General features: G+C 34.2%; 3 protein-coding genes across 7 annotated transcripts in view; all 3 read right to left on the bottom strand.

Annotated features, from left to right (window-relative positions):
* Nucleotides 1-364: 364 nt before the first annotated feature.
* Nucleotides 365-4382, bottom strand: LOC146935279 (WPP domain-interacting protein 2-like). 2 transcript variants are annotated; one of them, XM_085750463.1, is made up of 3 exons: nucleotides 4253-4382; nucleotides 3075-4096; nucleotides 365-1334 (listed from the first exon to the last, which is right to left on the bottom strand). In XM_085750463.1, exons 2-3 carry the CDS (start codon nucleotides 4066-4068, stop codon nucleotides 601-603), a joined length of 1728 nt encoding a protein of 575 aa, XP_085606589.1. In that variant the 5' UTR covers nucleotides 4069-4096; nucleotides 4253-4382; the 3' UTR covers nucleotides 365-600. The 2 variants fall into 2 exon arrangements, with proteins under 2 accessions (XP_085606589.1, XP_085606588.1); XM_085750462.1 differs by having other exon boundaries at nucleotides 3075-4090.
* A 2151-nt stretch (nucleotides 4383-6533) lies between these two features.
* LOC146935277 (choline/ethanolaminephosphotransferase 1-like) overlaps nucleotides 6534-12714 on the bottom strand; it is a 32284-nt gene continuing 26103 nt past the window's right edge. The window contains exon 17 of the transcript XR_015030177.1: nucleotides 6534-6705. The gene's annotated coding sequence lies outside the window, so the exon portion shown is untranslated. The remainder of the gene's footprint in view (nucleotides 6706-12714) is intronic.
* LOC146935278 (WPP domain-interacting protein 2-like) lies at nucleotides 6634-11464 on the bottom strand. Of its 4 annotated transcripts, none has more exons than XR_015030176.1 (6): nucleotides 11234-11369; nucleotides 10053-11074; nucleotides 7690-8312; nucleotides 7430-7482; nucleotides 7216-7288; nucleotides 6634-6792 (listed from the first exon to the last, which is right to left on the bottom strand). XR_015030176.1 is itself a non-coding variant. In XM_085750459.1 (3 exons), the coding sequence occupies exons 2-3, from the start codon at nucleotides 11044-11046 to the stop codon at nucleotides 7579-7581; spliced, it is 1728 nt and encodes a 575-aa protein (XP_085606585.1). In that variant the 5' UTR covers nucleotides 11047-11068; nucleotides 11234-11464; the 3' UTR covers nucleotides 7563-7578. The 4 variants fall into 4 exon arrangements, 2 of the variants coding, with proteins under 2 accessions (XP_085606585.1, XP_085606586.1); XR_015030175.1 differs by having other exon boundaries at nucleotides 10053-11068; nucleotides 11234-11345; XM_085750459.1 differs by lacking the exons at nucleotides 6634-6792; nucleotides 7216-7288; nucleotides 7430-7482 and having other exon boundaries at nucleotides 7563-8312; nucleotides 10053-11068; nucleotides 11234-11464.

The following is a 12714-nucleotide window of genomic DNA, read 5'->3' as shown; positions in this document are numbered from 1 at the left end:
ATTTGGTAAGATGCATGATGCATAAATACAGAGGAAGAGCACGTGTGCATGAATCCAGAAGAGTAATGGTGGAAGAGCATGTGCCTATTTGAATCTACAATAGTAAATAGTTCTTGAAATTGTATAATGTATCAATCTAAGCCCTGACTGCTATCAATATTCTAAAATGACCTCTGAAATTGACAAATTTTAAGGGTCTTGTTCATTGTTAACGAGTGTTTTTAGAGCACCCTTTAAGAATTCCAAATGACAGAATATTTACTCAAAAAGTAGAAGTCGTAGTTTCCATAACATCACGGCCATTATAAGTTTGGAACGCAAATCAGATTCAAACATGCTATAAACCAAACGTACGTCTCAGTCATTTATGTGAAATCTCACTTATAAATATCTAACATCTCAAGTATCTTTCCCAAACTCAAATTACAGTGAATTATTTAAGGTTGTGCACAAAATGATAATAGAACAAGGAGAGAAAATCAAAGCTATCCCCTACCCTAAAAAAGAAGGGTAAGTTCTATATAACAAGGAAATTTTACATTAAAGATGAACAAAAAAAAAACTTTTGAGAATACACAAAATGAAACTAATTTTGCAGGCTTAAGTAGGCACAACAACCCCAGAATTTTGGGATAACTGTGACACAAGAAACCAAAAGAACAAGATTAACATCATGAACTGTAGGAAAAGATAAAATGACACCTTACATACTCTTTTCTGCAGCAAAAAAGATTCTTCAATTACTAAACTATCACCACAGTATTTTTCCAACTCTTCTGCTTTGTTCTTCAGCACTGAAGCCTTACTCTCCGCATCTATGATCTTGTTGAGAACCTGTGCTTGGTTTTCAGACAGTTTCTCTTGTTCTTCCAATAATGTAAATTGTAAATCTGCCCCAACCTTCAAGTTCTGCATCACCTTAGCGATGGCTAGGTATTCAACCTCAGCTTCAACCTTTTGCCTAAAAAGATCCTCGATCTCGTACTCTACTTCTTTATAACCTAGGGTGTTGGCAGATTCTTCTTTAGGAAACTTACCACTACTCAAGGCTATTTCAAGTTCAACTATCCTAGAATCCTTCGAAGCAAGCACGCCTTGCAACTCCTCCAGCTTGCTTTCCAAAAGGTTTACATGTTGTTTCAAACTCGATATCTGAAACTCCAAGGAACTTGAAGCAGCTTGATTGGTTTCATCTGCACTAGAATGACTAGATAAGAATGACTTGTGAAGTCCAAGATCAACAGCAGTGATGCCAGCAGATGCACTGCTACACTTAGCTGAGTCGTCTTCTGGTGAGACAAATTCAGTATCAATCTCCCTGAATTTCAGGACTTCTGCAAGAGCACATACAAATTGGTTAATCAGCAATGGAGCATACCATACTTTATTCTTTTCTTCCAGAAAAAGACAGAACTTCATATAAAAAATATGCCAATAAACTACTTTCAGCATATAGACTAGTTTCAGCATATAGACAGACAAACTTAAATTAGCTTATAGAAAAGCTTACAATATAAGATTTAAAAAAATCAGTATACTATAAATTTAAGAAAATGAAAATAATATGGAGTATTATAGAAAAATTAATTAAGAAGTCAATAACCTACTTCGCATCATTGTTTCCTATTGTTGGCTCAAGTCATGTCGTATTGCCAATTATGAACCATACCTAAAAATCATTTAACTCCAATATCTTTCTTAATGGTCTGACTTATATTTTTTTCTGGTCTTCTTCAACGTCAAGCAATGGACCATCCCACATCTGATCTACCTCCTTAAGATGTTTCTACAAATCTTCAACTTAGCACACATCCCAACCACCAATAACAAGATTATTTCATCTTTTCTACAATAGAAGCCACCCTGCCTTTTCTCTAAACATATAATTCTTATTTTATTTATCTTGTATTAGCACTCATCCAATGCAGTATTCTTATTTCTGTAACATTGATCTTTTTTTTTTGTAGCTTTTTACTGCCCAACATTCAGTTCAATACTTTCATAAAACATAATGGTGTAAGATTTTCTTTAAGCTTGAGATATTATTCTTTATCATATCACTAACTCCACCCGAAACATTGATCCATTCCAACCATCTCACTTGGATCTTATGATTCACGTCCCCCTCTATCTCCCCATCAAGTCAATGCATGAGATTAAAAATGAAATAATATGGCCAAATGGACCTCTCAAGTCATGTACAAATGAACCTCAAGAAATAATATGCAAAATGCAACAATTGCATCTGTCATAAATTTTCGACATTAAACATTTCATGTAGAGAAATAAAGTGCTGGAGAAACTTTCCAAGGTGCTCATTCTCCGTTTGACATTATATTAACCACCAGAACAGATCTAAATATGCAGGACAACGGTTTTAAATATAGTATTGTTGGATCACTTGATTAATTAAATCATCAAGAATACTTACAAGCTAGACTACACTATACCTGTAGAGTGTAGACCATCATAACTTAAGGCTCTAAAAAATTAAAGATAAGATGTGTGTAATGCTTATAAAGTAATATGTATTATAAGGTATCAGTGAGTAAGGTAAAAGTAGAACGTCGTTAATTAGTTATGTTAATAAGGTATCAGTGAAATATTTTGAATTGGAATATTAGAATTATCCAAAATTTGCAACTGCTAGTCAAGTAGAAAGATTATATTGTCACCTTACAAGCAGCAACTTTATGCAAGAACACCATCTAGTAGCAGGTGAGTTCAAGGAACCAAACCAAACTGATTAAACAGAACCAAATACATGGTTTGGCTTAACACGATATAAAATAAGAAGGTTTATTAGGCAGTTAGGGAAATCAAGCCAGACAAATTATATACTAGGTTAGTTCATGCACTTCTAGCTGCCTTGCTAGCAGCTTAATTGACAGTTGAATTCAATCTTAGAGCAAAATCCAATTGTCAACAAACTGATGATAAGGTAATATATGTTGCATTTACTCAAGGATTATAACACCGACAACACAACAAACTCAATTGCAAATTGGCAACAAGAGGCAAAAGATTTAGAGTTTCCCATAAAAATAAAACATCACAAAATAAGACGGACAAACCTTCTTCGAGTGCCTCCTGGACAGCCTGAAGGCTCCTGATAGACTCGATCAAAGGATCTTCAGCACTTGTAGATTGGTTGTTCTCACTTTTTTCTTCAGGAGCATCCCAAGACTGATTTGCTGCAGAACTCTCCTGTAGATCTTCATCTTCACCATTTTCGTTGCCATAACCAGCTTCATCTTCCTTGGTGAAATGTTCATTAGTATGAGCTTCACCATCGTTACCTTCATCATAAACATGGGGGTTACCACTATGTTTTCCATTACTAGTAACCGTACTAAAGACACCTTGCCTATAGTTGGATCTCGAATCTGAATCCAAACTGGAAATAGAATTTTCCTTCTCAAACTTGACTCTTCCACCGCCTCCAGGTTTTGCAGAGCTCTCAATCCATCCCTTTCCTTGCTGAACCTTTTGACCCAAGTTCACTAAATTCTTCGAATTTGTATTCCTACTACCACGGCCTTTCTCATGCCTCACCTTTGGCTCACTAGCTGCAGTGGAAGACTTACTACTCCGATCCTCACTATTCTCAGAATCAGTCCCAACAACAAAACCAGATCCAACTGCATATCTAGAATCCGTACTAGAACCCCGGATCGCATGCCCATCAGAAAACACTACATTCCCAAACGCGCTCGAAGACCCATCGTTTTTTCCCTTAACACCCCGCAGATTTTCACTCAAATTCGCATTCCCAGACCCAGATAAACCCCTCTTCAAAACCTTACCGGATTCATCAGCACTCGAATTATGATCCCTGACAACATTCCTCCTAATTCTCTTCCATTTCTTCAACCCAACACCCTTACTTGGTGCCCCTTTGGAATTCACAGCTTCCTCACTACCTAATTCAGCAACAATTCCTTCTTGATCTGGTTTAACACCAAAATTACCATCAAATTGAAACCCTAATTTCTCATCACAACCCTTGATTCCATTTTCATCGTGATTCACTTCATTCTCTTCCACCGATTCACTTCCCAAATCCATATTCCAATTTCAACTCTTTTAACTAAATCTGAGAACGAAAATTGGATTAATTGAGCTTGAAGCAACAAATCAACTTCAAAATTATGCTCAAAATTAAAAAATTAAAATAATTATGAATAAGTGGGTAATGAAAAAATCGAATGAGAGAGAAAAAGAAGAAGATCTAAGATTTAACGTAAATTACCTTTTAATAATAAATGAATACATGAATTGGAAATCGAAACCCTAGAAATTGGGATTTTGATGGATTTGCGATTTTATAGGCTGAGAAAGAACGAAGAGAAAAAATTGATAGAAAATGATATTTATCAAATAATAAATAAATGCAAAAGGTGCATTTAATTATTTTATTTTTAGGGGAGGTCAATTACTCAAAAGCACTTAAGTTAATGGTAGTAATTATTTGTTGCCTTTCAACGTGTTTTGAAGCATGTAAACTATACTAACATGATCTGGGGCTGCTTTTAACACCCTGTTTACTCTTTTATAAATTATTTTAAACACTACATTTTAAAATTCAAAGGACAAGTAAAATAGTCCAACTTTATATATTATTTACAGAATATTTACCTTACCATATTTTTTTAGGGGATTTACCTTACAATGTTATTACCAATCAAATTCATGTATATCTTAATTTTTTTTGGGGTTTAAGTAACCAATTGTTGTGTAGCAAGTGCGAGTTAGAAGTCTCACAACAGTTAGAAAAGTGAAGGATGGAGGACATTTTATAAGATTTTGGATAAAAATGTGATGTCTCTCTTAATCGTATGGTTACTCTTGCGTAATGTGGGGTGATCCCCCAAGCTCCCCTCATAACCCAACAATGATCTATATGCATGAAACATGTTCTTATACATTTAAGCTATAATCTCGAAATCCCAATAGTCAAAATCTTAACCCATGCATGAGGGATGAAGGGAGTGGAACCCACGTTTGCCTTTATAGGTTGAATGATGGTGATTTGTTATGCGCATTCCTCTTATCCTTCATTTCATGGAACCTTGATTCTCCTTCAATCTCTCTTATCCTTGTAATGATGAAGAATTTGAAAATCACACAAAAGATATATAAAGTCATTGTGCCTCACAAGTTGCATTCGCTAAGGCTCAATATTCGGCTTCTCATGAGGATCGAGAGACTATAGATTGTTTCTTACTTATCCATGAAACTAAAGATATTCCAAGGAAGGATCATAAACCAAAAGTTGATCTTCTAGTGTCCGTGCATGAACCCAATTTGAGTCACAATAACCTGTCAATACAATGTTGGAAGATGCAGGAAAATAGAGACCTTTTTTGGTTGATGTTTGATGTAATGCAGTACCCTCAGAGCAGCTTGGAAGTGAACATCAATAGGGGAGGAAAGAAATTGAAATTGCATCAGCATTCAAACAACAAAAGAAATATCGGAACGAGTGTTCATCAAATATATAAGTTTTCAAATTAATCTTCTAAAACCAGTTGGATCAGCTATTCATTTTCAGCATCAATTTTAAACTTGGATCCATAATAAGCTAACATCTTACCTCATGTATAAAAAAATGAGTGTATTTCTTTTGGTTTAAGGAAATGCCATTTTTCGATATAGCTAAATCGACCCCAGGAAATATTTAAGAGTACCTTGATCATTTATGCTAAATTGATTGTCCAACATAATTGTTACAAAGACTTATGTTCCCTGTTAGATCAAATTGGCCATGTGGCAAAATTTAAGCAATTAGATTTATTGTAAGGTCGAAAATGAGTGAAAGTCACTCTTAACATTGTCGCGCAAACGTTAGAATCAATTGTAATGCACAAGGGCGGGGTTAAAAACTTCGTCATATACTCTACGTGCAGGACAAATACTACGGGGTCAAAAAAAAAATTATCAAATTGATTATGTTTAAACAAAGAGAACAAACAAATTCATCAGATTATTTTCCTTCATATTTATTCTCAAAGTATTATATTTCCCTTTGCATTTACGATAGTGGAAAACACACAAATTCATCAGATTATTTTTAGTATAAGTGTTGTGTTAGCTTTATTGTATGTTTTAATTTGTGTATAAAAACCTTAAGCAACTCTCATATTAAAATGAAGGGAGCAATTACTTAAAACTTATATTACATTATTAATTGTTATGTGGAAAACATTCTGCGTTGAATACTTGAATTGAGTAGATCGCAGAAGCTAAGAGATACAATGAAAATTGAGTGAGGCTAGAATTGACTGAGATTGTTTACATCCAAACACTTTAGTTAGTGTGTTGTGTTGATATTTATCGTCTCTCTAATTCCTGTGCACTTTGAACATTCCTTTATGAAGCAACAAATCCAGGCTTTATGAATTTCAAATGGAAAATGTTAATGTGCTCTTAAGGCACTTGTTAGTGTACTAAAGATAGAAATTTTGTATTTGAATTTTGCACATAAATTTAACCCCACCTCATGGGATTTTTTTTTTTCAAGGATGAAATCATGAGAATATGGAAGTAATTTTTTTCTTAGGAATTTTTGGTACTTACGAATAAAATTGTACTACGTAACATAAGAATACACATTCACATTCCCTACCTATATATTCCCAAGAATGTAATTAGATTACTTGAGACAAACACACATGTTTAAACAAAATGTTACTAGTTTACAATGCATTGGAAAAAGGACACAACTCCTGTCCAAAAAAGGGGGCACCTAGATGAAATCTTGGATAGTTTCAAGCTTCCTTTCTAGTTATCCTGCAATCAAACGAAAGGCAAGACACTTAGAATCAAGTCAATGTTCTCAACTGTTAAGATCGACAAGAACATAAATAAATAAATAAACCACACTTATCACCAACTTTTCCACAAGTATAAGTTTAAGTGTTTAACAAACATGCGGATTGATGTACTAATATAACCAAATAATGTAGAGTAGTGCTGAAGAATATTACAATATTCTTAGTATTTACTATTGATATCAGTTTGAGGAGTTGACATTGTGTATTTCTTCTATAAAAGGAGCATTGTTTTACTAAAAGAATAGACTTCTCTATTGCCATAATATTTCCAACAAGTAGCATGTTAAACAATTTTTGAAATTTGTTTACAATAAATTAGACATCATAAAAAGGAAATAAAGGCATAAGCAAGTACACTAATCTAATGCTAGTAATATACCTGAAGCAATATATTCCGAGTGCATCAGTAATTTCATGAATGACAGATGTTGCAAAATGCATGTAGAGGGTGCCTGTGTATGCAGAAACAGAATTATAATCAAAAGAAAAAAAGTTTTCCTTCTAGTTCAGGTCATTTTTTTTTTATTTTCTATAGGAGGATATTAATCCTTTTCCATTGTTTTTTCGTGTAGAAAAGAAAAAAGTAGTTGTACCTGTAAATGCAACGTAACCAAGAAGAACTAATCTCTCGTCAACTAACGGAACCCTGCCAAAAATATATAATAAATTTCTCAAAGAAGATACACGCGACAGTCATAAATCAACATAAACCACATCCATCAATGTAACTAATTTTGCAGGCTTAAGTAGGCACAACAACCCCAGAATTTTGGGATAACTGTGACACAAGAAACCAAAAGAACAAGATTAACATCATGAACTGTAGGAAAAGATAAAATGACACCTTACATACTCTTTTCTGCAGCAAAAAAGATTCTTCAATTACTAAACTATCACCACAGTATTTTTCCAACTCTTCTGCTTTGTTCTTCAGCACTGAAGCCTTACTCTCCGCATCTATGATCTTGTTGAGAACCTGTGCTTGGTTTTCAGACAGTTTCTCTTGTTCTTCCAATAATGTAAATTGTAAATCTGCCCCAACCTTCAAGTTCTGCATCACCTTAGCGATGGCTAGGTATTCAACCTCAGCTTCAACCTTTTGCCTAAAAAGATCCTCGATCTCGTACTCTACTTCTTTATAACCTAGGGTGTTGGCAGATTCTTCTTTAGGAAACTTACCACTACTCAAGGCTATTTCAAGTTCAACTATCCTAGAATCCTTCGAAGCAAGCACGCCTTGCAACTCCTCCAGCTTGCTTTCCAAAAGGTTTACATGTTGTTTCAAACTCGATATCTGAAACTCCAAGGAACTTGAAGCAGCTTGATTGGTTTCATCTGCACTAGAATGACTAGATAAGAATGACTTGTGAAGTCCAAGATCAACAGCAGTGATGCCAGCAGATGCACTGCTACACTTAGCTGAGTCGTCTTCTGGTGAGACAAATTCAGTATCAATCTCCCTGAATTTCAGGACTTCTGCAAGAGCACATACAAATTGGTTAATCAGCAATGGAGCATACCATACTTTATTCTTTTCTTCCAGAAAAAGACAGAACTTCATATAAAAAATATGCCAATAAACTACTTTCAGCATATAGACTAGTTTCAGCATATAGACAGACAAACTTAAATTAGCTTATAGAAAAGCTTACAATATAAGATTTAAAAAAATCAGTATACTATAAATTTAAGAAAATGAAAATAATATGGAGTATTATAGAAAAATTAATTAAAAAGTCAATAACCTACTTCGCATCATTGTTTCCTATTGTTGGCTCAAGTCATGTCGTATTGCCAATTATGAACCATACCTAAAAATCATTTAACTCCAATATCTTTCTTAATGGTCTGACTTATATTTTTTTCTGGTCTTCTTCAACGTCAAGCAATGGACCATCCCACATCTGATCTACCTCCTTAAGATGTTTCTACAAATCTTCAACTTAGCACACATCCCAACCACCAATAACAAGATTATTTCATCTTTTCTACAATAGAAGCCACCCTGCCTTTTCTCTAAACATATAATTCTTATTTTATTTATCTTGTATTAGCACTCATCCAATGCAGTATTCTTATTTCTGTAACATTGATCTTTTTTTTTTGTAGCTTTTTACTGCCCAACATTCAGTTCAATACTTTCATAAAACATAATGGTGTAAGATTTTCTTTAAGCTTGAGATATTATTCTTTATCATATCACTAACTCCACCCGAAACATTGATCCATTCCAACCATCTCACTTGGATCTTATGATTCACGTCCCCCTCTATCTCCCCATCAAGTCAATGCATGAGATTAAAAATGAAATAATATGGCCAAATGGACCTCTCAAGTCATGTACAAATGAACCTCAAGAAATAATATGCAAAATGCAACAATTGCATCTGTCATAAATTTTCGACATTAAACATTTCATGTAGAGAAATAAAGTGCTGGAGAAACTTTCCAAGGTGCTCATTCTCCGTTTGACATTATATTAACCACCAGAACAGATCTAAATATGCAGGACAACGGTTTTAAATATAGTATTGTTGGATCACTTGATTAATTAAATCATCAAGAATACTTACAAGCTAGACTACACTATACCTGTAGAGTGTAGACCATCATAACTTAAGGCTCTAAAAAATTAAAGATAAGATGTGTGTAATGCTTATAAAGTAATATGTATTATAAGGTATCAGTGAGTAAGGTAAAAGTAGAACGTCGTTAATTAGTTATGTTAATAAGGTATCAGTGAAATATTTTGAATTGGAATATTAGAATTATCCAAAATTTGCAACTGCTAGTCAAGTAGAAAGATTATATTGTCACCTTACAAGCAGCAACTTTATGCAAGAACACCATCTAGTAGCAGGTGAGTTCAAGGAACCAAACCAAACTGATTAAACAGAACCAAATACATGGTTTGGCTTAACACGATATAAAATAAGAAGGTTTATTAGGCAGTTAGGGAAATCAAGCCAGACAAATTATATACTAGGTTAGTTCATGCACTTCTAGCTGCCTTGCTAGCAGCTTAATTGACAGTTGAATTCAATCTTAGAGCAAAATCCAATTGTCAACAAACTGATGATAAGGTAATATATGTTGCATTTACTCAAGGATTATAACACCGACAACACAACAAACTCAATTGCAAATTGGCAACAAGAGGCAAAAGATTTAGAGTTTCCCATAAAAATAAAACATCACAAAATAAGACGGACAAACCTTCTTCGAGTGCCTCCTGGACAGCCTGAAGGCTCCTGATAGACTCGATCAAAGGATCTTCAGCACTTGTAGATTGGTTGTTCTCACTTTTTTCTTCAGGAGCATCCCAAGACTGATTTGCTGCAGAACTCTCCTGTAGATCTTCATCTTCACCATTTTCGTTGCCATAACCAGCTTCATCTTCCTTGGTGAAATGTTCATTAGTATGAGCTTCACCATCGTTACCTTCATCATAAACATGGGGGTTACCACTATGTTTTCCATTACTAGTAACCGTACTAAAGACACCTTGCCTATAGTTGGATCTCGAATCTGAATCCAAACTGGAAATAGAATTTTCCTTCTCAAACTTGACTCTTCCACCGCCTCCAGGTTTTGCAGAGCTCTCAATCCATCCCTTTCCTTGCTGAACCTTTTGACCCAAGTTCACTAAATTCTTCGAATTTGTATTCCTACTACCACGGCCTTTCTCATGCCTCACCTTTGGCTCACTAGCTGCAGTGGAAGACTTACTACTCCGATCCTCACTATTCTCAGAATCAGTCCCAACAACAAAACCAGATCCAACTGCATATCTAGAATCCGTACTAGAACCCCGGATCGCATGCCCATCAGAAAACACTACATTCCCAAACGCGCTCGAAGACCCATCGTTTTTTCCCTTAACACCCCGCAGATTTTCACTCAAATTCGCATTCCCAGACCCAGATAAACCCCTCTTCAAAACCTTACCGGATTCATCAGCACTCGAATTATGATCCCTGACAACATTCCTCCTAATTCTCTTCCATTTCTTCAACCCAACACCCTTACTTGGTGCCCCTTTGGAATTCACAGCTTCCTCACTACCTAATTCAGCAACAATTCCTTCTTGATCTGGTTTAACACCAAAATTACCATCAAATTGAAACCCTAATTTCTCATCACAACCCTTGATTCCATTTTCATCGTGATTCACTTCATTCTCTTCCACCGATTCACTTCCCAAATCCATATTCCAATTTCAACTCTTTTAACTAAATCTGAGAACGAAAATTGGATTAATTGAGCTTGAAGCAACAAATCAACTTCAAAATTGATGTTCAAAATTAAAATTTAAAAAAATTATGAATAAAAAGAGTAATGAAAAAACGGAATGAGAGAGAGAAACAGAAGAAGATCTAAGATTTAACGTAAATTACCTTTTAATAATAAATGAATCCATGAATTGCAAATCGAAACCCTAGAAATTGGGATTTTGATGGAAATTTTATAGGGTGAGAAAGAACGAAGAGAAAAATGATAGAAAATGATATTTATCAAAAATAATAAATAAATGCAAAGGTGCATTTAATTACTATTTTTAAGAGATGAAATCATTGAATTATTTTTATGGCGTTTGGAGAGGTCAATTACTAAAAAGCCCTGGTAGTACTCCCTCCGTCTCTAAATAATAATCGTTTAAGGTTGATGCACGATTATTAAGGAACCGATTAATTGTGTTGATTTTGATGGTAAAATTAGTGTTATTTACTAAAACACCCTTATTAATTGTAGTTAGTGGAGTAGTTAAGTTGGATGAAGTTCAATAAATAAGCTTATTATAATGAAAAAAAATAATAAATGCTGCATTGATATTCTAAAGTGACGAATATTTTGAGAAAAAGAAAAATGGATAAAGAGACAATTATTGTGAAACGGATGGAGTAATTATTATTTGTTGGCTTTCAACGTGCTTTGAAACATAAACTACTATAGTAGTAGGTGGCGTTTAATTTGGGAAAGGACAGTTTTTTCCCACCATGGGAAAGTGTCCTTTTCCAGGACAGGTGGCGGTGGGTAAACTGGCTAAGAAAAAACAAATAAAAATGAAATTGGTTTTTTAATGTTTGTATATTCTAGTGTACCTCCTCTGCACCAGTTCAATTCTTTTTAGATTCACAGAACACAGATTACCTCAGCCATTTGTTAATGTTTAAACTAATTTCTTTCCACCCTTCATTTCAACAGCTGAAATCTTGACGAATCATAACAAATTTAATCTGAAGTATATCATTATCTTCTTCTTCTTCTTCTTTCATTTTATATTGATCTGTTATATAACAACATATTTTGTTACCAATAACACCAACACCATAAATTCAGATCATAATCTGAGATTGGAATAGAAAAGGTGAAAGCTTTGGAATTGAAAATTGAAAAGTGAAGTTGTTGTTCTGGAAAGTAAAGTTGTTGTTATGAAATTGAAATTGTTTTGGAATTAGAAATTGGCATTGGAAAGTGAAGTTGAAACTCATGAAATTTTGACAATGTTATATCACCATTGTTGTTCCTGTTGAAACAAAAATCTTTTTGATGAATGTTTTAATGATAACAAGCCTTATGGAATAAACACTAAGTTTTATGAATGGTGATCTACTGATGTTTGCACTTGAGTCTTTACACAGAAGTTGACAAGAAAGAAGTCTCTTACAAGTGCATGTATATACTCATTGAAAGAATACTAAAACGGTAGTATCACAAGCTCAAAGAAGATATAAAAAGAATATTGTTTGAATCAAATGAGTGTCCAGCGAAGATTCAACAAGAAGATGAACTTTCTTAGTAATTGATTCATCATTCTCACCACATAGTTTTCAACAATGCCTTAAAGATTCAAGGAAGAAAAGGCATGCCTAAACTA

The sequence above is a fragment of the Medicago sativa genome, chromosome 3 (genome assembly GCF_051527215.1).
Source record: "Medicago sativa cultivar Bolivia chromosome 3, Bolivia_mono, whole genome shotgun sequence".
Classification (NCBI taxonomy): Eukaryota; Viridiplantae; Streptophyta; class Magnoliopsida; order Fabales; family Fabaceae; genus Medicago; species Medicago sativa.
The sequence above is the reverse complement of the archived record's forward strand: the minus strand, read 5'-3'. Positions and strand labels throughout refer to the sequence as shown.

Coding starts and splice junctions, on each gene's coding strand:
- LOC146935279 (XM_085750463.1), bottom strand. CDS start 4,068: ATGGATTTGGGAAGTGAATCGGTGGAAGAGAATGAAGTGAATCACGAT. Junction 1,335..3,074: donor CCAGGAGGCACTCGAAGAAG/GTTTGTCCGTCT, acceptor GTGCTCTTGCAG/AAGTCCTGAAATTCAGGGAG.
- LOC146935278 (XM_085750459.1), bottom strand. CDS start 11,046: ATGGATTTGGGAAGTGAATCGGTGGAAGAGAATGAAGTGAATCACGAT. Junction 8,313..10,052: donor CCAGGAGGCACTCGAAGAAG/GTTTGTCCGTCT, acceptor GTGCTCTTGCAG/AAGTCCTGAAATTCAGGGAG.